The sequence below is a fragment of the Oncorhynchus nerka genome, linkage group LG4, assembly GCF_034236695.1.
Source record: "Oncorhynchus nerka isolate Pitt River linkage group LG4, Oner_Uvic_2.0, whole genome shotgun sequence".
NCBI lineage: Eukaryota > Metazoa > Chordata > Actinopteri > Salmoniformes > Salmonidae > Oncorhynchus > Oncorhynchus nerka.
In genome coordinates this window covers 32,365,668-32,392,446 of record NC_088399.1, presented here as the reverse complement: position 1 = coordinate 32,392,446, position 26,779 = coordinate 32,365,668, and the positions used below count along the sequence as shown (strand labels likewise).

General features: G+C 44.2%; 3 protein-coding genes and 2 pseudogenes across 4 annotated transcripts in view; 1 reads left to right on the top strand and 4 right to left on the bottom strand.

Moving 5' to 3' along the window:
• Nucleotides 1–4,860: 4,860 nt before the first annotated feature.
• On the bottom strand, nt 4,861–5,625 carry LOC115117493 (growth arrest and DNA damage-inducible protein GADD45 gamma-like). The gene is made up of 3 exons (XM_029645965.2): nt 5,519–5,625; nt 5,183–5,390; nt 4,861–5,065 (listed from the first exon to the last, which is right to left on the bottom strand). The coding sequence occupies exons 1-3, from the start codon at nt 5,617–5,619 to the stop codon at nt 4,952–4,954; spliced, it is 423 nt and encodes a 140-aa protein (XP_029501825.1). The 5' UTR covers nt 5,620–5,625; the 3' UTR covers nt 4,861–4,951.
• Nucleotides 5,626–9,040: 3,415 nt separating this feature from the next.
• Nucleotides 9,041–10,656, top strand: LOC115128891 (growth arrest and DNA damage-inducible protein GADD45 gamma-like; annotated as a pseudogene).
• Nucleotides 10,657–11,925: 1,269 nt separating this feature from the next.
• Nucleotides 11,926–13,991, bottom strand: LOC115117474 (serine/threonine-protein kinase NIM1-like; annotated as a pseudogene).
• Nucleotides 13,992–18,955: 4,964 nt separating this feature from the next.
• LOC115122230 (coiled-coil domain-containing protein 152) lies at nt 18,956–23,245 on the bottom strand. Of its 2 annotated transcripts, none has more exons than XM_065017461.1 (8): nt 23,009–23,245; nt 22,569–22,674; nt 22,056–22,124; nt 21,857–21,921; nt 21,579–21,714; nt 21,109–21,236; nt 20,701–20,796; nt 18,956–20,538 (listed from the first exon to the last, which is right to left on the bottom strand). In XM_065017461.1, exons 1-8 carry the CDS (start codon nt 23,069–23,071, stop codon nt 20,413–20,415), a joined length of 789 nt encoding a protein of 262 aa, XP_064873533.1. In that variant the 5' UTR covers nt 23,072–23,245; the 3' UTR covers nt 18,956–20,412. The 2 variants fall into 2 exon arrangements, with proteins under 2 accessions (XP_064873533.1, XP_029507286.2); XM_029651426.2 differs by lacking the exon at nt 23,009–23,245 and adding an exon at nt 22,802–22,998.
• A 99-nt stretch (nt 23,246–23,344) lies between these two features.
• LOC115122219 (growth hormone receptor-like) overlaps nt 23,345–26,779 on the bottom strand; it is a 28,781-nt gene continuing 25,346 nt past the window's right edge. The window contains exons 6-9 of the mRNA XM_029651418.2: nt 25,650–25,794; nt 25,444–25,534; nt 25,256–25,325; nt 23,345–25,089 (exon numbers count right to left, since the gene is read on the bottom strand). Of these exons, the coding sequence (XP_029507278.1) occupies nt 24,184–25,089; nt 25,256–25,325; nt 25,444–25,534; nt 25,650–25,794 (1,212 nt within the window). The 3' untranslated portion in view covers nt 23,345–24,183. The remainder of the gene's footprint in view (nt 25,090–25,255; nt 25,326–25,443; nt 25,535–25,649; nt 25,795–26,779) is intronic.

Below are 26,779 nucleotides of genomic sequence, written 5' to 3'. Positions count from 1 at the left end.
CTTGTTTCTTTTGTTCAGCTGTGACATACAAACCTGTGCATGGAGTAATGACTATATTAGGAGTGGTTTTGTAATTCTATGTCATCTTCAGGTGTTTCCGTAAGCTACTCAGTCACTCTTATACTATTGCATAAAACACCCGTAGGATATGTTGCTCCTTATTTGAGAGTGACAGCTGAATGTTTCAAGCAGACACACCACATGGACTGCACATGTCTTTTTGTGGTGCAGGCATTTGGCAGCACACTGAAACATAGGTCAGGAGTGAACTTAATAGATAAGTCAGCTAATAACAACCAAAGGTTCCTCTACCACACATCAACACTCCAGTACAAAAGTCTAACCTGGCCTCCTGAGTGGCGCAGCAGTCTAAAGCACTGCATCACAGTATGTGAGGTGTCACTACAACCCTGGTTTGAATCCCAGGAAGTGTCACAGCTATGGCCAGGAGACTCATGAGGCAGCGCACAAAAAAAGTAGAACCCTTGATCTGGATGAATCTTCAAAAGACATTTAGCAACACCCCTATCCTCCATCCACTGCCTCTAAATCTACCAGTGATGGAGAGTAGTGAACAACATGTGATTAAATTTGGCTGTAGCTTGGTAGTAGTTGAACTAAACTGAAATCTTCGTAGTGTTTTCAGTAGTTGTTGCCAGGTAGCAGTGTAGCTAACTACTGGAACTACAGTCTACATTTTTTTTTGCAAAAATGCAAAATAAATTGGCCTCAGACCTGCCTAATTCTCACTTGAAACAGTTTTTGAGTTTAATAGGCTAAATTACTTCCAACGTTAAGAAATTGGTAGCTTGTGTAATCGATGTGAAATGGCTAGCTAGTTAGCGGTGGTACGCGCTAATAGCGTTTCAATTGGTGACGTCACTTGCTCTGAGACCTTGAAGTAGTGGTTCCCCTTGCTCTGCAAGGGCCGCGGCTTTTGTGGAGCGATGGGTAACGATGCTTCGTGGGTGACTGTTGTTGATGTGTGCAGAGGGTCCCTGGTTCGCGCCCGGGTATGGGTGAGGGGACGGTCTAAAGTTATACTGTTACATTGATGCTGTTGACCCGGATCACTGGTTGCTGCGGAAAAGGAGGAGGTCAAAAGGGGGGTGCCGATGTGAAATGGCCCGGGTATGGGCGAGGGGACAGACTAAAGTTATACTGTTACACCTGGTAAACTTTATTTCAAGAGTAGCTTCCCCAAAAATTGAAAGCTACCACATGCAGCAGTCTACACACAGGACTGATTTGAGGCACAACACCTAAACACACCTTGACCATAGAAGTTAGAATCAGGTGCAAACTCTAGTTCACAGCACCAAAATAACTATAATCCTAATCCTGCTGCAACATGCAATTGGAAGTAGGTGTGAATGCTATGCACCATCATCATAAAACACTGTCAGGAAATTTGAGGATGAATTCAATGTAAATAGATGTGCCTAATTACCATATGAGACAATGATTAAGGCATTCAACCATATCTCAACTCTTAAGTGGCTAAGGACATCAAGTGACAATATATAATCAATGTTTTAATGATCAATCACTCTGGTTACCTGCCATTTGATTAGTGGTGTTACGTTCCCCAGTTTATGTATTGTAGTTTGTATATTTCCATGTGTTTATTTCAGGAAATGGCTTCCTGAAATCCCTCAAGCAGCTGATTGGTCGACTCCATGGCTAATTGGAGAGCTGACCCCGCCCCCTCGTCAAGACTCAGCTGTCTCCAATTACCCATTCAATCTGAAGCTATATAAAAGCCAGTGTTTCTGTTCAGGAGAAAGAGATTTTCTGGGAGGTCATTGCAGAGAGATTTTGATAGAGGGAGAGATTTTCTGGGAGGTCATTGCAGAGAGATTTTGATAGAGGTTGATTTTGCTGGGAGTTCATTGCTGAGAGTTGGTATGTTTTGTGAGTTTGTTGCTCAGATAGAGCTTATTTGATGTCCTTTGTTTGTGAAATTGTTTAATATTCTGTTTCATTTGTTCCCAGGGGGGAAGGGGAAGGCACCTTGGGAGTGCTTAGGCAAGAGGCCCGCGGGCATACATATACCCGTAGTATATTCACTGTCTAGGCACACTTAGGTAAGACCTGGGCGGACCACCCCCTGTATTTTGGTTAGGGCACCAGGTGGTGCTAAATTAGGTAAGTAGTGGGTAGGCAGGTAAGATAGGAGAGGGGGCTTTGAGATTTACTTTCTTTGCTTTGGTTCCGTCCAGCCCCTTTTCCCCATATTACCGTGTAAAGGAATAAAGTCCTTGTAAACGGTACCACATTCTGCCTGTTGTCATTCTTACTCGCACCTACAGTCCATAACTTTTTCACTTCACGGAGAGCTTAGTTGTAGCAGGGTGTTGCGTTCCCTCTTCATAGAGGCGTGCGTAACAGTGGACAGAAACTCAAATTGTTCTCCTGTACTGCTATACTGTATATGCTACTAAACTGTGTGTGGTGGTGGGTCTTAAGGCACAGACTCTAGCTCTTCAGTGTTGGGGAAGCTACTCTGAACATATAGTTTACTTCACACTGGAACAAGATACGCTACACTAAAGCTACCCTTAACAAACATATAGTTTACTTAACTAAAGTTTATTTGTAAAAGTAGTTCACTAAATCCAAACTACTTTGTGAACATTTTGATTTAAATCTGAAATGGCAGACTACAAAACGCAAGAGCAGCTCACTCTGGAGTCAGATGTTAACTAAATCTGTCATTTAGCTTATTAAACACAAAAACGGTTTCAAGTGAGAGTTAGGCAGGTCAGATGCTGAAAAAGAACGTACATCTTGCCTACTGTTACGGATACAGGTATCCTGTGTGTATATGTATCCTGTGTTTTCTCTCCTTCTCCCCTCACAGGTGAAAATCATCACTCCCCAATCAGTCACCAATCCAATCATCAATCAGAAGACATACCTCCTGTTTCCTACCCTATCACAGTTCCTTTCCCTTGGTTTAAAAACCCCATCAGTTGTTTGCTCTAGAGCTCAATCTCTCTGTAAATGCCATGTCTGTAGGTCTCTGTGTTTCACGCTCTCGTTGTGTATTAACCTCTCTTTTGTTTGAGCACCTCCATAGCACTTTGTCATCACCTGCGAGTATTGTTTTAGGTTATGGTGTTTGTGTTTGATTGCTGGTGGGAAAAGGGGAAACCAAGACAAGTCGCCCATGGGCATACACTACCCGTAGGTAGACTTTGTTAAATACACTAGTTAGAACTGGGCGGACCACCCACTGTATTTTTGGTTAGTTAGTTAGCTGTTAAAGTAGGCTAGTCTAGCTTAGGGATGTTTTTGAATACTTATTGTTTCTTTCCTTGGGTCCAGCTCAGCCCCTTTTCCTGCTCCCCCCATTACCGTGTGTTTTACAATAAACCCTGAGTTTGACGGTAGATTTCAGTTGTCCTGGTTATTTCGTTCTCACTTTTACTTTGTCACAATTATAATTTGCATGAGTTATGTTATGGGTCTCACTACCATCCCCCCCCCCTAGACTGTCGGTCCAAAAGGGATTCGTAACACCTACTTTACCCATATTTTCTGTTATTTAAAAAAATAAAAGTATAAGGTAGTTCAGGTAGTTAGCTACATCGCTACACTGGCACAAAGTAATGAACTACTGAAAACACTACCAAGATTTACATTTTGTTCAACTACCACCAAGATAAAGCCAAATGTAATTCAACAACTAGTTGAACACCATGTAGTTCACTACTTCCCATCACTGAAGCTCTGTATGTTGGTGGAGGAGAGGTCTGAGAGTTAAGGCTAACATATAGGGATCCCTTCAACTGAACCTGGGATGCTGTAAACACAGTGACATGCCTCTCACAGGTAGATGCTTCAAGAGGTTAGAATAGACATGGGCCTGCAGGGGCAGTAGTTTGTAAACTACGACACTGCACACACATGGCTATGACAGGCCATGATGACAGGTGGCAATTAGGATAGACCACAGTACATCAGGCCTATGGGATGTACAAGTGTTGGGTACTGGTAAGAGCACCAAAGTGTGTAAGAGCTAATGTTTATTTGCAAATGCTGGATGGGAGACTGATTTGTTACCACACTTAAATGTGTGTCTAGTATGTATAGAACATTCAAGACTCAAGATTTACATTAAACTTTTTATTAATATTTTTGTCATACAAGAAATGTCTAAAGCGAAACCTTTAGAAAATAACAAATATATTTATTCATGTATCTTCTTATTTTTTGACAATCAAGAATTCAACAGCAAAACATTTTAGAGAACAACAAATGTAATATCTTTCTTTTTAGTTGTTGACATAATCAGGAGTTCAATATTGTAACATTTTCAATAATAACAACTGAAATAATATTTCATAAAAATGTTAATAAATCTCATGTTAAAGGTCTAAAGTTAAACTTTTAGAGTATTCTAAGTACATTTAAAAATATATATTTCTGTTTTTTTGTTTTTGTCATATTTAAATCATCTAAAGTGAAACCTTTAGAGAATTAAGACAATTCTGGAAAGTGGGAAGTATATCGCTGAATGCAATGGCGTTATCCTGCTCAGCAAGAAGACATTTTAAAAAGTCCCTTTTTAAGAACGCTTCTTCTTGGCACCGCTTCTTCTCCTACTGCGCGTGCTTCAACGTGAGACGTTTGCTCTTTGGACCACAAGATGCAGAACTCTCTTCTCCTTTCTCTCCAAACCTCATCCGCACAATGAATGAGGGCCATTTTTGTCGCTCTCGTGGCATACCTGACCTCATTCACATAAAGAATGGAAGTCATCTTGGTATGGACGGGACAAGAGACAACGAATCGCGGGGGGCACTCGGGCCGGCCTCGCTCTGCCTGGAATGGAATCCTCAGGAGTATCCAGGGATGAGAAACAGTGTCATCCTGTAAACGGATGAGTATTTCCTTATAGGTTGAAGGTTTACAGCATCTCAAGAGAGAAGAGTCAAGTCCCAGATCAGCGCTCAAGAAGGGTGATCTCTGGAACCCAGTCGTTCAGACTGTGGCTCTCCTCACAGAACAGGTGCAGCTTCCCCAGAGCAGCGTCCTCCCAAGAACCATCAGCTGGGTTCTGTTGACAAACAAAAGGGGAAAGGAACATTAGTCACATGGACACAATGAGCAGTTCATAACATTCTATATTATTCAATGTTTGAATTAAATCACTTGGAGTTGTAATATAACATACCGTGATAAGACAGCAGTGGGCATCTTCAAGCTGGCCAGTCTTGTCCCCAACAATCTCGGCCAGGCGCTGCATGTCGTTCACTCTGACGATGCTGATGTCGTTGTCAAAACAGAAAGACTGGATGAGGGTGAAGTGGATCTGGAGAGCAATGTCACACTCCCACTCCTCATCGGTGGCCAGAACACAGAGAGACACGCTGTCTGGGTCACTGTTGAGATAGAAAAAATGTACTTTCATTGGTCAATATTATCATAAAATAACACAATTGTGTCAGTAAATGAGTAAATGTCAAGAAAGGTATAAATAAAGCACACATTTAGTAGATAAAATACATACTCATTCATTATTTTGGCACTCTCATAAACACCAACAGTGAGACGATCCTCACACTGGGCAGACTTGAGAGCTTCCTTCAGAGATTTGCCAATAGCTTCCATCTTGAAGATAGATAGTTACGTTTGTAGAGCTCAATTGAGAAGATGTTGATGAGGATAAAACAGAAGTGCACTATGTGCTGTTTGTGAGAAACAGATCATATTTATAGGCAAGACCCCGGCACACACGCGTTCTGTGATTGGCTGCTGGGCGACAATGCACGAGTGACCAGCCCTAGCAGGCGCGTGTCTATAGACAAAACTATTGAAGAAAGGACAGGGCAGTTTCGATTGAATGGATCAAATACGAAACTCCCTGACCTTCATCCGATGTACTGGATTAATGAATTCAGACTCGTGAAGGGTCGGTTTGAATGATGAGGTTATTAACCTACTGTAAAATCCACAACCATATCCAAGTGTAACACTAAGGGCTTCCAAACTACATAAAGATATCGCTACAGCGTTATTTTCTACATTTGTTCCATTTTTCCGATGCACCCTTCATGATTCAAATAGAGTATGTATATATACCAACTTTATGTAGTCAGAAAAATTTCTGGAAATCTAAATTTATTTAGACGCAAAATATTATTGTGTTACTTACTTTAATATCCAGATAACTGAATAGGCATTTATTGGAGAACAGAATTGGCCCAACGTTTCTATTTGCATCCGATTATGGCATGCGTCGCTGCTTTGCAGGGCTCACTTCAGGCGCGTGGCATCTGCAGATGCCTGTGTCTCTCCATAGCAACAAGATCCCATTTGTCTGTGGGGGAAGGTGAGGGGTCAACAAAGAAAACTACTGCTGCATGATAAAAGCAGAGGTAATTCTGCACCCGCAATGCATAATGGACAATGACTTGCTGCTGCTATTATGCATAGACAGCATAAAAAGTTTGTCTCAGAATAAGAAATTGTTAGAGCGCGTTACTAAATAGATAATCAGACTGATAAATAGCCACCGCTATCCGGCCTCCACGCAGTAGCCTGTCCTGAACTTAGTCACTGTCACTAGCCGGCTACCACCTGGTTACTCATCCCTACACCGTAGAGCCTGCTGTCCTGCATACATATACACTTTAATAATTGAACACTGGTCACTTTAATAATGTTTCATACTGTTTTACCCATTTCTGATGTATATAGGCCTACTGTTTGCTAGTCAAGGACATCCTATTCAACTATTGCTGTACATATACAGTTCTGTCCTACATATTCTTCAGATAGGCTACACAGACATATTCTAACCACATACCGTCCACAATGTCTATACATTATATCACATGTAGGCTATATATATTTATACTCGGGACTCCACATTGTGTGTCCTAAAATGTATATATTTCTTAATTCCATTCTTTTTTAGATTAGTGTGTATTGTTAGATATTACTGCACTGTTGGAGCTAGGAACACAAGCATTTCGCTACACCGCAATAACATCTGATAAATATGTGTATGGACCAATAAAATGTGATTTGATTATGATTTTATTTTAAAAAGCACAGAGGCAAACACAATAGCTTGGAGAATGTAATATAGTCTCACAGCCCCTATATTATTGTATTGCATTGTATACACAAAGCATCCTACATTGTGACCACAGGGTTTCAACATGCAAGTTACAAACCCAACTTAATCTTGCATTCCCCATTTGATTATTTAGTATAGGCTACTAAGAACCAACATGATTGCTACAGCAGTCAGCCACTACTAAATGAATAGAACGTTGTTTGCTATTTGCTAATGGAAAGTATGATTTGTCTAGTTGTGTGCTTTGGCTAATTTGCATCTGCACAAATACGTTTTGAGTCATGGCTCAACGTGCAGCATGTCATTCGCCCGAGCAAGCCACGACTTGAGCCAGGAACACCTGTCAAGCGCTACTGGGGAGGGGGACCCCGTCCGACAGATGTGCTACTTCAAGAACAATGCGTTGCATATCGACTTCCACGCGCCTGCCCTGTTGCCATGCTGAGTTGATCCTTCCAAAAAAAGAGCCTAGTCTTTGAGCTGCTATCAGATGAATCAAACTCTGATTCAAGGAACTCAATCTGTTATGTTTGTAAACGGTTGTGCATTAACCTATGCAAGCTATGGGTTGTTGTCGTGCATCAGCCATTTAAACTTCTCAACTAATGATTGCCTGATAATAAACCAATGATTGGCCACATTCAATTAGTTTGTTTTGTAGCAAAATAACCTTGTTTGATCAAAACAGCATATTTTTGTTTTTATTCCAAACATTTCGGAAGGATTCAACCCTGTGCTGCAATTTAGGCTCGTGGCCTCTTTTTTTGACCATACGCTCGCTTTATTCACATTTAAATTGGATCAAAACTCAGACAACAGATTTTTTCGTCCAGTGAATGTAAAGACTCGCGGACAACAGGAGCAGCGCGCCTCGGGGTCGGGGTCAGTCTGGGTGACAGGGGGTGTCCCCATAGCAATCCTCCATCTGCTGCGCTGCTATCCATCAAACAATGGCGCTGAGTCAATCACTGACCCTCTAGAATTATAGAATTACTCAAGCCAATTCTAGATTATTTTATGCACCTTAAATGTCACCAAATGCGATAAAAGTGTCCAGATGCAGTGGCTTGAAATATGCCTGTAAGGTATATGTGTTTCTTTAAACGTAGGCTACCTGTTGACAGTTATATTCTAATAAAGGATCATTAATAAGTTGTGCAATATCTGGATTTGGGCATAGGCTTGCTCAACTTTTAGAATTACATTTATGGAAAAGCATGGCTCTTCATTGGTCCATGTGTCAAAAGTAAATAAATAAAACCATGCAGAGAGTTCCGACCGCTGATGTCGATCACGTGGTCAGTAATAGGCCAGCAGTGCATATTGTGAGGCACACACGGTGTCCTGGCACGCGCGGTTAATTTGCATTTGTATGGAGAGCGTGATAATATGAGTTGCTGCAGACACAATAGGGGCCGTTTTTGATCAGGTTCTACGGATTGCCACCTGCCTTCTCCAAAGGGGGGATGGTGCGTCTTATGCACACTTTATTTTCACCATGCTATGCTATTGTTGGTGTTCGGACACCTTCACCTAAAACTGAAATCAGCCTACATAATCTTAATCAGAGACAATTCGGGCACTTTTAAGCACTTTACGCAGTTTTATTATTCAATTGTCCTTCTTTGGATGTTTAGTTTCAGTAGGGAATAGTCTGATTTGATAAATGATCAATTGCATACCCCTAAAGCATCTTTCGATGCCATTGGCATCAGTGCGGCAATTTGAAACTATAAAAACTCAAGTAAACTTGCAATGCAAAATATGACAGCCCAAATCTCTATTTTTTTAAACATGTATAACATTAGAAATATTATAAATGCATATGAACGTAATGCAACATTGTTTATTTTCGGTTGGAGAGCATGCCTTGCACAGAAAGACGAGCCGTAATGACCCCTATCAATCTGCCATGAGCTAGAGTGGGACAATGACATTAGCATACCAATGCACCATTCAGGTCAACCAATCAGAGCGCTGTGTATTTACAGGGGCCACGAGCCCAAGGGTATTAAAACGCAGCACAGTCTCTTCAGACTCACCAATCTTTTCGGATTTATCCTCCGACTACACTACCTCTCACTACGAAGTTCCTTTTGAAATATTTTGCATCATCATGACTCTTGAGGAAGTTCTGATCCAGAAATTCGCTGAGCGTGCCCAGTGCACCGGCAATGCACTAGAGGAAGTTTTGCTCTCAGCTAAAGAAAATGACTGCCTGACGGTTGGTGTCTACGAGTCTGCTAAAGTTATGAATGTGTAAGTATGAGTTTCTTGAAATGCTAATGTAAACTTATAATTTCTATCTATGTTTGAATAATTTTGAAGTCATTTTGCATATACTTATGGTGCTTCTATTTTTTCTTTCAGTGACCCAGACAGCGTGTCTTTCTGCGTTCTGGCCACCGATGAGGAGTGGGAGTGTGACATTGCTCTCCAGATCCACTTCACCCTCATCCAGTCTTTCTGTTTTGACAACGACATCAGCATCGTCAGAGTGAACGACATGCAGCGCCTGGCCGAGATTGTTGGGGACAAGACTGGCCAGCTTGAAGATGCCCACTGCTGTCTTATCACTGTATGTTATATTACAACTCAAAGTGATTTAATTCAAACATTGAATAATATAGAATGTTATGAACTGCTCATTGTGTCCATGTGACTAATGTTCCTTTCCCCTTTTGTTTGTCAACAGAACCCAGCTGATGGTTCTTGGGAGGACGCTGCTCTGGGGAAGCTGCACCTGTTCTGTGAGGAGAGCCACAGTCTGAACGACTGGGTTCCAGAGATCACCCTTCTTGAGCGCTGATCTGGGACTTGACTCTTCTCTCTTGAGATGCTGTAAACCTTCAACCTATAAGGAAATAGTCATCCGTTTACAGGATGACACTGTTTCTCATCCCTGGATACTCCTGAGGAGGATTCCGATCCAGGCAGCGCGAGGCCGGCCCGAGTGCCCCCCGCGATTCGTTGTCTCTTGTCCGGTCCATACCAAGATGACTTCCATTCTTTATGTGAATGAGGTCAGGTATGCCACGAGAGCGACAAAGATGGCCCTCATTCATTGTGCGGATGAGGTTTGGAGAGAAAGGAGAAGCGAGTTCTGCATTTTGTGGTCCAAAGAGCCAACGTCTCACGTTGAAGCACGCGCAGTAGGAGAAGAAGCGGTGCCAAGAAGAAGCGTTCTTAAAAAGGGACTTTTTAAAATGTCTTCTTGCTGAGCAGCAATAACAACCGTTGCATTCAGCGAAATGTTTCCCACTTTCCAGAATTGTCTCAATTCTCTAAAGGTTTCACTTTAGAAATGTAATCATGGCAAAAAAAGAATAGCCCTTTAAAAATATAAGAAAAGGTATTATCTTATAGGCCTAATGCTCTGACGTTTTGACTTTAGAACGTTTAACGCTGTCAAAACCAATACACATTTAATAAATTGGGCAACTTATAATGCTCTAAGAGTTTCACTTTAGAATGTGTTTATTAACTTTGTAAAAAATAAAAAAAAGATATTAACTTATAATCTTCTCACTGTTTATACTTAAGAACATTTCATTATGTTTAAAATAAAAAACAAGACATTGATTTATAATTCTTTCAATGTTTAACTTAAGAAATGTTTATGAAAAAAACAATAACCTAATAAAACTGCATATTATATTTTGTGTCATGTGTTTTCAATTTCTTGAAGTTTGGACGGTAGGCCTACTTATGAGGGCAGAATGTGGGGAGGTTATTGGGTTGACAAAGGTTTTGGGAAAATTAGCATAGCAAGCGCTAAAGTCTATCATCTGCTCACTGTTATCCCTTCAGTAAAATTCTGTATTCCATCCGCCTCCTCTCGGCTGATCTGCATGTGTATAGGGGGCGCACAATAGCTGCGCGCGCTCTGCTGTCACATCCAGCGGTCCACACAGAGGGTCTATTGTATGAACGTCGCTGGACCAGCAGATGTCTCCATAGCCACGCTGCGCCATCTGCCGTTCTTTGCTGTTGGGGGTCGGACGGAGGAGGAGTCGAGGGTAGTTTGAGTGCAAAGGGGACCGGTATAGACTGGTTTGGGTGCTTGGATAGGGTCTGGCTATCATCTGCTGCTCTGCCAGATGGTGTGGGCTTTTGTTTACATGGGGTCGAGAAGGACATTGGCTTTTGGAAGCACTACATACAAAGATACTTGATAGTAGCCCTAAATTTGATTGCATAGGCATTATCCTATATTTGAAACACACCTGTTTCAGATTAACAAAACAAGCCTGCTGTATTTCGAAAATATTTAGGTATTCAAGGATTAATACATTCACAATGGTAGAAGGTCAATTTGGTGGTCAAATATAATACAGAGACAAGCACCTGTGTAAAATCAATCTTCTCTCAGATTAAACAAAAAGTCACAATGACAAAAAAATCATCTGTATTTCAGAGACGATCTATGATCTCAGCAAACAACCAAGGAGTGTCTTTAAGCAATACTCTTTCAGCACATTCTTCATATTTCATGCAGTCTATTATTGTGATATGAATAAAAGTATACATATCACATAAGGTTGCTTTTTAAATTCACTTTGATGGGGCTCATTTCATCAGGAACATTTATACCCCTATTTCATATTACACGGGGCTTGCAACACCAGGATAGTGGGTTTGATTCCCGGGACAACCCATAGGCTTACGTGAAAAATATATGCAGGCATGACTGTAAGTCGCTTTGAATAAAGTGTGTGCTAAACGAAATATATTATTGTATTATAACAATCTTACTTCAAATCAAAGCGTATTCGTCATGTGCACAGAACACAGTAGATGTAAACAAAACAGGGAAATCAAATCAAATCAAATCAAATTTATTTATATAGCCCTTCGTACATCAGCTGATATCTCAAAGTGCTGTACAGAAACCCAGCCTAAAACCCCAAACAGCAAACAATGCAGGTGTAAAAGCACTACTTGCAAACTCTTTAGCAACAGTGCAATAGCAATGTAAGAAATATAACACAGCAGTGTACAGTAGACAATAGTAGATCATAGAAAAACAGAATAAGCAATGCTGAGTTGATATAAAACAATAGATAACAAAATAACACAAATACCTGTTAAAGACATTAGTCCTTCAGGCCAATGTTTCAGTACCTGTGTGTTACCACAAATGTCCATATTCAAGTTCAATAGAACATTTGTGGCTGTAATGATGCTGAGTGAATGTTCAATGGATTAAAGCAGGCTTATATTAGGACCCATGTCCAGGCTGGTCACTTACTGAATGACACATAACTTGGAGAAGTGCATCAGACCTCTGTAGGCTAGGAGGCCCTCTTTCTTAGGATCCTGGACCAACCCTCTGATCACAGGCACAGTCTCTGTGCCACGCCTCTTCTGGGCGCGGTGTAATAGGATGCGGTAAAGTCCGGTGATGGGTATGCGGCTGACCTTGCCCTGGTTGTTGCGTATATGTTCCATGTTGACACCCAGCTCCTCCAGGGAGGCTCTGATCTCCGCCTCATCATCATCCAGCTCTCCAGGCTCTGCATCTGCCAGGCGCAGAGGGTTGAGGGGGACCGGTGGCACCACTGTCCATGGGTACTCCACAGGGAGCAGCCAGTCACAGCCCAACATCTGCTCCACCGCATAGCGATCCACTGGCACAGACTTCAGGATGCCTCGAATCAGCCGCTGGCACGGGCCTGGTACCCAGGGCGGGAGGGTGTAGACCCCTTCTAATAACGGCGAGCCTCAGCTTGCCCATGGTGTCAGCCTGGAAGGGCATGGTGCCGGTTACCATGAAGAAGAGCAGGACGGCCATGGCCCACACGTCCACTGGTGGCCCCGCGTAGCACTCGTTCCTGAAGAGTTCAGGAGTGGCGTAAGGGGGAGAACCACAGAAGGTTTCCAGTCCAGGGTGTCGCTGCGGTTGATGACCTTGGTGCTGAAGCCAAAGTCAGCCACCTTCACACAGCCATTACAGGTGTATAGTACATTTTCTGCCTTCAGGTCCCGGTGGATGATGTTTTTGTCATGCTGCAAACACAAACAATTGACATACTATATGAAATTATTTGACTATTCACATTGACTGAAATAATATATTTTATTTGAATTCTGAACTGGACTTTATTAAGACCTGTGATCATATTGCTGATTCTATATGTGAATTAAATTGAATATTACTGACCATGTGTTTGATGGCGGACAGGATTTGTGCGAAGGTGATCTTGGCCTCTGCTTCTGACAGCCTACCATCGGAGCAGATGTGTGTATGGAGGTCCCCCCAGAGTACTCCATCACCAGGTAGAGGCGGCTGTGGGACTCCACCACCTCATAAAGACGCAAAACATTGGAATGCTGCAGGGCCTCCAGACAGGAGATCTCCCTGGAGAGTAGCCTCTGGACCTAAACATCCAGCCGCGTCTTATCCAGCACCTTGATGGCCACCTTGTCTGGGGGTGAGAAGGAGAGAGTCAGATGTTGGATAACTTGAGACAGGTGTTTTCCTCAATTCAGTTTCAACATGCTTTACTGTGGTGGTTTCACAGTCACACTAATGAATTGCTTTGCTGTTATCATCATTACATGGATGATACATTCATCCAAGATGTTGATGAAGTTCTGTATGGTCAGCAGTGTGACCTTTACCTTTGGTGAGGACGGGGAAGGCCATTTTGACGCGGGAAAAGGTTCCATATCCGATCTCACCACGGACCTTGTAGAAGCCAATCCTACGGCCCACGATCAGCTCCTTGATGATCCACTCATCCTGACACATTTCGGTGGTGAGCCTTTCCAGGGGGGTGATGCGTTGGGGAGGGTCGGCCCCCTCCTCGTCCTGCCCACCTTCTGAGCTGACTGACAGGCTATAGAGCCTGGGGCACGGCCTCCTGGAGGACATCTGGTACTGGCCCCCTGGCATCCTTACTGCTACTCAGGGCATGGCAGGTAATGGAAAGGAACTGAATGTGGAAAGGAAATATAATACGGTATCAAGTCACCTTGAGAACCCAATAGTCAATATTGTTATGATGACATAACTGAATTATACTATTATAATAGTTGCTCAACATTTGATGTATTACAAAGAAAGTTTAAGTTTAAGCATTTCACTCACTGTAAGGTCTACAGTAGTGGCCAAAAGTTTTGAGAATGAAACAAATATTAATTTTCACAAAGTCTGCTGCCTCAGTTTGTATGATGGCAATTTGGATATACTCCAGAATGTTATGAAGAGTGATCAGATGAATTGCAATTAATTGCAAAGTCCCTATTTGCCATGCAAATGAACTGAATCCCCCAAAAACATTTCCACTGCATTTCAGCCCTGCCACAAAAGGACCAGCTGACATCATGTCAGTGATTCTCTCGTTAACACAGGTGTGAGTGTTGACGAGGACAAGGCTGGAGATCACTCTGTCATGCTGATTGAGTTCGAAAAAGATCCCAATCCTCCTCAATGTCTGGTCAACCCTGAAATGCAAATATCTTACTCCATTTAGCTTGTAGCCTTAGATTTCCACTAACTGCCTCAAAATATGTCTATTGCCATTCTCTGTGGTCTCCACAGCTCTGAGCTGTACCCATGGTTATGGTCATGTGAAGCATCATCCTATTCAAATTGCAGAGTAAAAGTTAAATGAACTCATAGCACAAAGTGTTCTCACCCCTGTCTCTGACACTGTCTACTCACCCCTCCCCTTGCAGATTAGGAATCAAGGTGGTGTCATGCAGTCTAATCCCCAAACTTTATTTAGATGTATCTCAATCCCCTAAAGATGCTAGAAGATGGCTAGAAGACCGGTGACATCGACCACCGAATGTCGCCCGAACAAGGAGAGGGACTGACTTCGGAGGAAGTCGTGACAGTATTCCCCCCTTGACGCGCAGCTCCAGCAGCGCCGGCCTCGGGGATGACCCGGAGGGAGAGGCGCAGGGCGATCCGGATGAAGACGGTGGAACTCCTGCAGCATTAAAGGGTCCAACACGTCCTCGACTGGAGCCCAGCACCTCTCCTCCGGACCGTACCCCTCCCACTCCACGAGATACTGAAGGCCCCTCGCCCGACGCCTCGAATCCAGTATGGAGTGAACGGAGTACGCCAGGACCCCCTCGATGTCCAGAGGGGGCGGAGGAACCTCTTGCACCTCAGACTCCTGGAGCGGGCCAGCCACCACCGTCCTGAGGAGAGACACATGGAACGAGGGGTTAATACAATAATCGGGGAGAAGCTGTAACCTATAACAGACCTCGTTCACTCTCCTCAGGAATTTAAATGGCCCGATAAACCGCGGATCCAACATCTGGCAGGGCAGGTGGAGGGGCAGGTTTTGGGTCGAGAGCCAGACCCAGTCCCCCGGTGCGAACACCGGGGCCTCACTGCGGTGGTGGTCTGCGTTCTCCTTTTGGTGCCGCACAGCCTGCTGAAGGTGAACACGGACAGCTCCCATGTCTCCTCCGCGCATTCAAAACCAGTTGTCCACCGCAGGAGTCTCGGTCGGACTCTGATGCCAAGGTGCCAGAACCGACTGGTACCCCAGTACGCACTGGAAGGAGAGAGGTTAGTGGAGGAGAGGCGAAGCGAAGCGAGTTCAGTGCCATCTCGGCCCAGGGCACGAAGGCCGCCCACTACCCCGGCGGGTCCCGGCAATAGCACTGTAGAAATCTTCCCACATCCAGGTTTACTCTCTCCACCTGCCCATTACTCTCGGGGTGAAAACCTGAAGTAAGGCTGATCGAGACCCCCAGACGTTCCATAAACGCCTTCCAGACCATCGACGTGAATTGGGGACCTCGATCAGACACTATATCCTCAGGCACCCCGTAGTGCCGGAAGACGTGTGTAAACAAGGCCTCCGCAGTCTGTAGGGCCGTAGGGAGACCGGGCAGAGGGAGGAGACGGCAGGACTTCGAGAACCGATCCACAAAGACCAGGATCGCGGTGTTAACCTGTGAGAGGGGAGATCGGTTAGAAAATCCACCGACAGGTGAGACCAAGGCCGCTGTGGAACGGGTAAGGGGTGTAGCTTCCCTCTGGGCAGGTGCCTAGGAGCCTTACACTGGGCGCACACCGAGCAGGAGGAAACATAAACCCTCACGTCCTTAGCCAAGGTAGGCCACCAGTACCTCCTACTCAAACAGCGCACTGTCCGACCGATCCCAGGATGACCAGAGGAGGGTGACGGTGTGGGCCCAAAAGATCAACCGGTAGGAAAGGGTAAACACAAAACAGGTGAAAAACATGGCCCACCTTGCCTGTCGAGGGATCAATCTCCTCGCTGCCCGGATGTACTCCAGATTGCGGTGGTCAGTCCAGATGAGAAAAGGGTGTTTAGCCCCCTCAAGCCAATGTCTCCATGCCTTCAAAGCCTTGACAACAGCCAACAGCTCCTGGTCCCCCACATCATAGATTCGCTCCGCCGACCTGAGCTTCTTCGAGAAGAAGGCACAGGGACGGAGCTTCGGTGGCTTACCCGAGCGCTGAGAGAGCACAGCTCCTATCCCAGCCTGGGACGCGTCCACCTCCACTATGAACGCCAAAGAGGGATCCGGATGGGCCAGCACCGGAGCAGAGGTAAACAGAGCACTCAGGTGACCAAAAGGGACGAGAGGTAAACAGAGCCCTCAGGTGACCAAAAGCCTTGTCCGCCTCAGCCGACCACTGCAAACGCACCGGAGCCCCCTTCAGCCGGGGGGGGTTAAGGGGAGCCGCTACCTGACCAAAACCCCGGATAAACCTCTGGTAGTAGTTGGCAAACCCTAAGAACCACTGCACCTCCTTTACTGTGGTGGGAGTTCGCCAATTACACACGGCTGAAATGAGGTCACTCTCCATCTCCACCCCTGAGGTGGAAATGCGGTACCTTAAGAAGGAGACGGACTGCTGAAAGAACAGGCACTCCTCAGCCTTGATGTACAGGTCATGCTCCAACAGGAGACCAGGAACACATGCTCGGCACGTGTAGCGGAGTATATCAGAATGTCATCAATATACACCATTACACCCTGCCCATGCAGGTCCCTGAAAAATCTCGTCTACAAAGGCCTGGAAGACTGATGACACATTCATCAACCTGTACGGCATGACGAGGTACTCATAGTGCCCTGAGGTGGTACTGAAAGCAGTCTTCCACTCGTCTCCCTCCCGGATACACACCAGGTTGTAAGCGCTCCTGAGATCTAGTTTGGTGAAGAAGCGTGCCCCGTGCATTGACTCAATCGCTGTGGCTATGAGCGCTAGCGGGTAACTATACCTCACAGTGATCTGGTTCAGACCCCGATAGTCAATACACGTGCGCAGACCTCCCTCTTTCTTCTTCACAAAAAAGAAACTCGAGGAGGCGGGTGAAATGGATGACCGAATGTACCCCTGATGCAGGGATTCAGAGACATATGTTTCCATAGCCTCCGTCTCCGCCTGTGAGAGGGGATACACATGACTCCTGAGAAGTGCAGCGTCTACCAGGAGATTTATCGCGCAAACGCCCCTTTGATGGGGTGGTAATTGAGACTCCTTGTTTTTGGAGAAGACCTGGTCTGGACTTTCCACGTAGTAGCACCAAAGGAGACCCCTAAAACCCTCCCTGAGCACTCTCTCGACCACCCCACGAGAGCCCTCTGTGGCCAAGAAACAGTGTGGTCATGACAAACTAACCAGGGTAGACCTAGTACCACTGGAAACGCGGGAGAGTCAATAAGGAAGAGACTAATTCTCTCCTTGTGACCCCCCTGCGTCACCATGCTCAGAGGAGTGGTGGCATCCTTGATCAATCCTGACCCTAATGGTCGACTATCTAAGTCGTGAACGGGGAAGGGCAATGCCACGGGAACAACAGGGATCCCTAAACTATGGGCGAAAGATTCCCAGCCGTGCCTGAATTGACGAGCGCCTTATGCTGGGAATGCGAGGAAAACTCAGGGAAAGTGACATACACAAACATATATGCATCAGAGGACTCTGGGTGAGAATGGTACCGGCTCACCTGGGGTGGCGCCAGAGCACCCTGCCTGCTGCCTCGACCGGCAGTGTGACCTCTGCGGCCACAGATGGTGCACGAGCTGGAACCCCCTCTGGTCTCCCTGCGCACCGCCCCTCACAGCTCCATGGTTATTGGAGAGGGGGTGCAAGGGGATGGAACCAAAATACCCTGATTTGAACGTCTGCGGGTAGCCAACAGGTTATCCAGCCGGATGGACAGGTCCACCAGTTGGTCGAACGTGAGGGTGGTGTCTCTGCAGGCCAACTCCCGACGGACGTCCTCGCGCAGACTGCAACGATAATGGTCGATCAGGGCCCTGTCGTTCCATCCCGCGCCAGCAGCCAGGGTCCGAAACTCCAGGGCAAACTCCTGGGCACTCCTCGTCCCCTGCCTGGTCGAAGACTGCCCGGAAACGGCAGGTGAACTCCTCAAACTGGTCCAATGCCGCATCTCCCTCTCTCCACACGGCGTTGGCCCACTCCAGAGCTTTCCCGGTGAGGCACGAGACGAGGGCGGACACCCTCTCACGGCTTGAAGGAACCGGGTGGACGGTTGCCAGGTATAGGTCCAGTTGTAGTAGGAACCCCTGGCAGTTCGCAGCCGTCCCATCATATTCCTGGGGAAGGGAGACACGAATCCCACTGGGACCAGGAGGGGCGCGTAGTGGAGACCCCGGTTGTGCTGGTGGAGGCGCTGGGAGAACTCCTGTCTCTCCCAGCAGTCCATTGTCTGGACAACGCGGTCCATGGCAGTGCCAAGATGGTGGAGCATTGTTGCGTGCTCCCGGATGTGCTCCTCCACCCCTATACCCAGGGTACCTGTTCTTGCTGACTCCATAAGTTGGGTCCGGTATTCTGTAAGGCGTGCGTACTGGTGGTAGAGAAGTCAGGCGCAGGAGAGCAAAGACTGTGTTACAACGGCGCAGTTTAATGATAAAAATCACAGTGAACAAAAACAATATATACAATGGGACAAAAAACCCAGACATAACGTGCACAAGCACTTACAATAAACAATACCGGACAAGGACATGTGGGGAACAGAGGGTTAAATGCACAACATGTAATTGATGGAATTGAAACCAGGTGTGTGGGAAGACAAGACAAAACAAATGGAAAATGAAAGGTGGATCGGCGATGGCTAGAAGATCGGTGATGTCGACCGCCGAACGTCGCCAGAACAAGGAGGGGTAAAAATACCAGTCAAAGGTTTGGACACACCTACTCATTCAAGGGCTTTTCTTTATTTTTAATATTTTCTACATTATAGAATAATAGTGAAGACATCAAAACTATGAAATAACACATATGGAGTCATATAGTAACCAAAAACGTGTTAAACAAATCAAAATATATTTCAGATTCTTCAAAGTTGCCACCCTTTGCCTTGATGACAGATTTGCACACTCTTGGCCTTCTCTCAACCAGCTTCATGAGGAATTCCCCTGGAATGGACCCTTTGGCCTTGACTGTAGGTTAGAGAACACCAGTTCTATGTAACCAAAGCGCCGTCCTTGTCACACAAGGTTTACCTCTTGATTGTAGCGAGAGACGTGAGGATCAGGGGGATGTTCCCAGAGGGAGATTAGCTCAGCCTGCTCCCTTCAGACACAGCACACCACATATAAAAAGATAACAGTAAATCTAATAGGTTGCCCAGCTGCAGCCCCTGGTTTTCAGGTGTACTGCCCCTGTGCATAGTCACAGGAAGTATGGGTGCTGCAGCACCCTCTGAAAAATCGTAATATTTTTTTCACGATAGGTAGTGCACTGGACCTTTAATAGTCCTGCATTAGCTGACAAATATATCTGTCTGCAGCACCAACTCACCTGCTTTTACACTATGGTTGAACTATTAGATGTTCAAAGTTTAGTTTGAAAATAAAAATGTAAAAAGTTTCACCACATTAAAACAAGAGTTCAGTTCACGTAACAGTGTTGACCATAAAATGAGGGACAGATGTAAATTAATCACCAATTACATTAAATAAATAATACTTTTCAGAAATTACTTCAAAGCAACATAATAACTAAGGCTTTACAATGATGGTGAAAATGTGCCGAAATTGAGATTAAGTAGATTTAAAATTTTCCTAGAAGTCACAGAGGGTGCAAGTCTTTACTCATTTAAAAAAATCTGATTTATTGAATTCTCCATGTGGTCTATATTAAAGGGCACTTAAATTAATATAACATGCTTTTAAAATTCAATATTGGTGCACAATTTCTATTTAAACAATGAAAAAGCACTCATTTCGTAGAATGACCCAACTACCGCTTGAGAGCAAACACCAGGAACACTATACCAAAAAGAATAGAAAGGCACTACTGTAGATGAATTTCACTCCTGCATATTTTAAATATGCTAAATCTTCTTTCTCTTTAGACGGGAGTCACTGAATCCGCTGGCGTGCTGCTTCTCCAATTCCTTGATTCTCTGGCGCAGGGCCTCGACCTCTCTGTTCTTCTCCTCCTGAAGGAACTGGAACTTCTGGGAGCACACCAACAAACACACAGGTAGGCCATCAATACAGAAACACAGGATAAACACATGCAAAATCAACAAACAAGTGTGCAAAAGGGGGCACAGGTTACTTCAAACTCGCATTTCTGTGTGAAGTGTTGGCTTAGTACGTGGTCAGAGGCTCCTCACCCGTTTGAAGATGTTCTGAGGTAAAAGACCTGAGCCCTGGGGCTGCTGCTGGATCCTCTGTGTGGTACTCTGCACCCTGGCAAGCTTAGCACCAAACTGACAGCAGAAGAAACAGTGTTAGGATTGATCTGTCCATCAAACTCACGTCATGTACATCTTTACCCCAAGCGGCAAATGAAAACCACATGTACCTTTGCACTATCCTACCTGTAAAAAACAGAAGTAAATCACTGTGACTGCAAGCTGGTCTACCTATAGTATGTATCAGATGACTAAAATAGCAGTCATCTTTACACAGAGCAGCTTTGCCTATTACTATAAAACCAGTTACAAATATATATCTGCTGATCTGTCAATCAAAAACAGGTTACACACATAATTCTTTAGCACTGTTGCCAGTCTGTATACCTCCATTTGTAACTTTAATATTTCACTTTGCCTCTCTCTCTCCTGGTCCCTCATTCTCCTTCTCATCTCTGCCATATCTGACTCCTTCCTCTCCAGGGCCTCTTTCAGTTCTGCATCTTTCGCCTCAACTGCATACAAAAACACAACATAAGACAAACAGGCAGCCCTAAATATGTAATATTATGATATATGTGTGACATTTTGTGGTAGGTCATTCTGTTTCAGAGATGGAATGCCACAGTCCAGTGATCCTCAATACTACTACAGAGCTGCAATACTGCAAGTTTTTGTCCCAGCTCAGTAGTGAGACACATGCTTCAGCTTTAGGTGTGTTGAAGATCAGTTGATACATTGAATCAGGTGAGGTTGCACTAATCTGAGATACAAACCTGCAACACTGCAGCTCTATGAGCAGGATTGATGATCACTGCCAGTCACTCAAAATAAGGGTTTGTGTAATGTGTTCTTACGTTTGCTCTGTGTTTCTCTGTGAGTGTCCTCCACCCCTTTCCTGCACTGGTCTCTCAGAGATTCCAACTCCTTCTGATATCTCTCTCCCACAGCTCTCATCTCTGCCACCAGCCTCTGAATCTCAGCTTCCCGCTCCTGACCACAACCAACCACAAGGGGGAAGCAATGGCAACATATTCCATTTCTCTGTTCTATAATGTCAATTTTGAATCCAAACTATTTTATTGTGCAAGAATGAAATGTTCAAATTCAGTTTTTTCAATCATTCTGCCCTCACCTCTACTGTCCTATCACTCTGCCTTTTCAGGTCTGACACAGTGCTTTTCAACTTTTCATTCTCCACTGTAAGATAAAAGGGTGTTTATTACAATTGAATTATAAGTTTATTACAACAGTTTACATCTTGGATGCAGACAATAGAAATAGTGTACACTAAAGATGTGTTGACCAGAGTGCCTTGCAGAGGAGATTATTACCTCTGACGTCACACTGCTGCAGTAGAGTCTGCTGGAGTCCCTTCACTGTCCCCAACATCCCATCTCGCTCTGTGGGACAATGACGTAATCAGGTGGACTAATGTTACATTACAGGACCACTAGAGGGAGACACACACTATAAATATAGTTTTCAAATGAGAATTTTAGGCCTCTTCGCCATACCTTGAGAAGATCCAATTCTTTACATTTTCGATTGGAATTGGACATTTGTTAAAGTTCCTATTGGTCACTTTGTTGGCATTTCAAACCAGACCAAAGTGCTACCCATCACTAAAGATAACACAATCCAGATGCGTGGTTACTGTAAAATCTATTTAAATGACATTTAACATCTCAGTCATTTAGCAGAGCGATTATGGTTAAGTGCCTTGCTCAAGGGCAAAGACAGATTTTTACACCTAGTAGGTTACTGGCCCACTGCTCTTAACAAACTAGGCTACCTGCTGGCTAGAGATCATAGACAAAAGAGTGTGAATGCATAAGAATCCTCACCCTCAATCAAGCACTTCTCTTTGGTCTGAGAAAATTTCAGAACTCTGTTGGTCTCATCCAACTTGATCTCCAATATGTTGTTTTTACCCTTGAGCTCTGTAATTTTCTTTTAAAACAAATAAATATACATTTTAAAAGGACTGAATAAATATGCCCCTGGCTTTTTAAACAGATTTCATGAAGAATTGATGAAGGTAGTAAAAGGTAACGTTAATTGTGGCCCTATAACTTACATTGAAATCCTCAGGCAGTGGGGGAACTGTTGTTACTGCCACTTTCATGACAGGATTAATTTAAGGCAAATTCAGCATAGCCTGCTCATGGGCTATTTTAAGAGTTATTTAGCTAGCTAGCTAGATTAGTTACTGGCTAGCTAGCGGGCTAACGTTAATTTACCTACCTGAAAAACTAGCTGTCCTCCTACTTTATGTTAAAGTTACCTGTTCCAGATGAGTGAAATGATCAATAAACTTGTCCAGATTTACTACTGTACATTTCTTCATCTCTAGGTTCAGTGTTTTATTCTTCAATATGCTAAGCTATCTAGCTACCTGGCAGGTGTATACCATATACATCACAACGGTTTAAACGTCTATTTTAAACTACAGCGATAACTCTTGTCTGCACGTGTCACGTGTTCAGTATTGCAGGTACGTGCGCTCAAGATGTCCACCAATCGAACGGTTGCTATTTCTTGACGCTGTAAAATCAAATGTAGTCCTATGGAAACAATTTAAAAGCATTAGTACAATATCAAATGAATGGACTCAGTACAGTTTAAATGTGAAAGATGTTTATGAGTAACATTATAGCTGTACAATAAAGAACCATTAGCATTTAGAGATCTCCAGAAGGATAATCTGACATTTGATAGTCCCCTTTTTGTAAGTGGTAGCGTACAACATAGTAAGCAGAATTATTTATTCTTGTTTTAATAATCACACATTTTGTATATATGCAAAATAACAGCAACCATTCAGTAAGCACAATGTCCTACTATTTTAGACTTGTTGAAAAGCCACAGTCAATCAGCAGAACACATATGGTAGATTCCCACTTGGTCACCAAATACTTCACTTTTGACACAATATTGAGAACTGTAAATACTTTTCATAGTTGTAAAGACCAATTATTGGGATTATTGTAAACAACATTATCAACAACAACACTAAGTTAAGTATTTTTCCTTGTGATGGCATTTAAAGTCACATGTAGGTGATGTTCTTCAAAATATATATTTTTATTTCACATTCATAATATGTGAAGAGGTTCATATGGCCAGTTCCTGTGAGAGACCATAATTCCTTCTTGTCCTTTCCCTATTTCCTTTGTTCACTCAGTTTTTGTTTAAGTTTTTGCAGACAGGTGTGGCACCTTGAAGAACAGACCCCTCTGCTGTACTCACCATACATCTTACCAAACCTCAAAATGTCTACAGCTGTCATGTTGGGAGAAGGAACGGGAAGAGGGGGGAAGGCAGGGAACCCTCTCATTTTTGTAGGTATGACATTTGGGACCCTACTCTTTTGATGTTTAGTCACTCAGGCACTGAATTCCCATGCCCCCTCTGATCTGTGTCCAATCACAAATGACTGGCATAGTCCCTACACCTTTGTTATGGGATAATGTTGCCCAGTAGGTCAGGGGTCAGGTACCCCTCTGGTGTAGGTGTGGGCAGGGGAAGCTTGGTTAGAACTGGCTGGGGTGCAGGTGTGGGTCCAGGCTTCAGAAGGAGGCTGTTCTGCCTGTCTACTCCCTCCACCATGGTGTAGGCAGAGACAGGTGGCAGTGGTGAGACAGGAGAGGCAGGTGGAATGGGGGGCATTTCAGCCTCAAAGTACAGGCTCTGGTACTCTCCGAAGGGCTGTCCCTGCACAAGACTACTGTCCTCTGTTGGAGCAGGCTGGCTGGCTCTCCCAGTGGGGAGTCTGGCACTCATCTTCCCAGCATCTAACTCTGAGGTGTAGCCTCCCACATCAGCATTCACCACCAGCAGCTGAAACTCTTTCCTCTTCTTCTCTTTCTCCTTTTCCTTCTCATCCTTCTCTGAATTCTCCTCCACATTCCTCTGCTCCTCATGTGTCAGCAGCACGTCACCAGTTGGTCTCACCTCATTCACCTGGGTGTAGAGGTCCTCCCTGCCAGGTGCGGCCCAGGGAGAATCCTCAGTGGTGGGGGTCTGGACTGGGGAGCTGGCCTTAGTGCTGGCCAGGCAAGAGGGCTCCAGGGCGTGGCTGGTGTTGGGGAGGAGGGAGTGGAAGGGGGCCTCTGGGTCAGGCAGATCAGGGTCACAGCAGCTGGCCCGGCCCGAGTCATCATCCCTGAAGCCAATGGTGATAGGGGGACAGTCTGAGGAGGCACAGTGGTCCATCAAGCACTGGGTGTCCAGCACAGTCAGCCTGTCGTTGGGCTCCTCCATGTCCAGCTCGATGAACTCCACCCAGGGGTCGTCGCTGTACAGGTCTGGCCTCAAGTCAGGGATGCCGCCCAGGATGGAGGTCAGCTCAGCCAACTTACCTTTCTATGGTAAACAACAGATAATACCTCACAGTTAGTTTAAGGGGCAACATACACTTTTTACAACCTTGCTGGTAATTCATATTGCCTCCCCATAAAACTCTAGTGGCAATGGTTTTAATGGTACAAGTAAAGAATTCTAGGCATTTTTCATTGTGTTAAGTTAATACCTTAAAAAGCTCTGGGTCTATGCCTTTGATTTTGGGACCAGGAATTGGAGGCAGGAGAATCACCATCAACCTTGAAGAAAGATAGCGGAAGTGTTATTAAAAGACATGTAGCATTAGACATTACATTTTTTATGAAGGGGTTTGGTATTTTGAGACAAAGTGAAAGGTAAAACGTAAAAGTTTCTTACTTCTGTTGCTGGGAATAGATTACCAGCATTAGGATGACTGCCAAACCCAAAGCAGCAAAGACAAGCAGGACAGTAACTGGAAGTCTCGACTCTGAGCACATATGAATATATACAAAGCAATATATACGATTCAAAACAGAGACATCATACATTTTATAACAGCAAACATTTTATATGACAGTATTTAAAAAACAATACATCAGTACCTTTAGTAGGGATGTGTATGAATATGGAGTCGCTGAATTCCCCAAAGTTACGGGATGCTAGCGTCTTGCACCTCACCCTGACCTCATTATCTGTGTTGGTGCGCAGCCCGTATAGCGATCGCTGCATTCCCTTTTCAAGGTCCACCTAGGGTTGCAGTCAAAACAGAGAGGTTTCACACCAGTTTGTTAGTAAATATCACCCACACGATAGGAGGAAACATAACTTACACCTGCAGGTTTAACGATTTGGTTTAAGGGACACACTACTTAGAGTTTAACTGAGGATAAGTCACCTTGAGAAATATATAATGTCATATAAAGACATGAATCAACTTAAAAGCAATAGAGCCTTGGTATGTCACCTTGGTAGATTACCCCAAAGATTCATGTTCCCTTGCATGGAGTTAACGTGAAAGAGGGAGAATGAGAGGGCAAACTGCCCTTGGAAAGAGGCAGTTTGTTCTAAATTACAATGTGGGAGGAGGCATAAGTCTTGATTATTAGGTCATTTTATTATTCACTGAAATTATCTTAAAATAATGCAGAAAATCTATTCATTTATTATTTATTTTATTTTAACAACTACACCACACCAGTCATCCAACAGACTCCCAATCAGAGCGACACACAGAAGCATCCAGGGTCAACGCCTTGCTCAAGGGCACGTCAACAGATCTTACTTCTTATTATAATTATGTTTTATTTTTACTTTATTTTTTATACTTGTTATACTTTATCTTTGACCATCATTCTATCTTCCGCCCAGCAACTCCACTCCCACTTGTCTCCAATTCCACAACCGAACCCTCAGCTTCCTTCAGCCCATCCCATCTTTCTCTTCTGGCCACCCTCTTCGGATTTCTACACAACATATATCTTTCAACTATGCTGTGATGTTTTAATGTAAGATTTCAATCTATCTAATCGAATAGAATCCACAGATTGCGAGTTAAAGATAAATACTTTTACTAAGAGTATAATTATATTAATAATTGACTCTCCAGATCTCCTAACATTACTATTTCTAAGGTCAATTTTAGATCAATGTTATGCATTTTCAGCCATTCCTGAACCTGAGACCAGAAACAGGCTACCTGAGGGCAATACCAAAATAAATGGTCTATTGATTC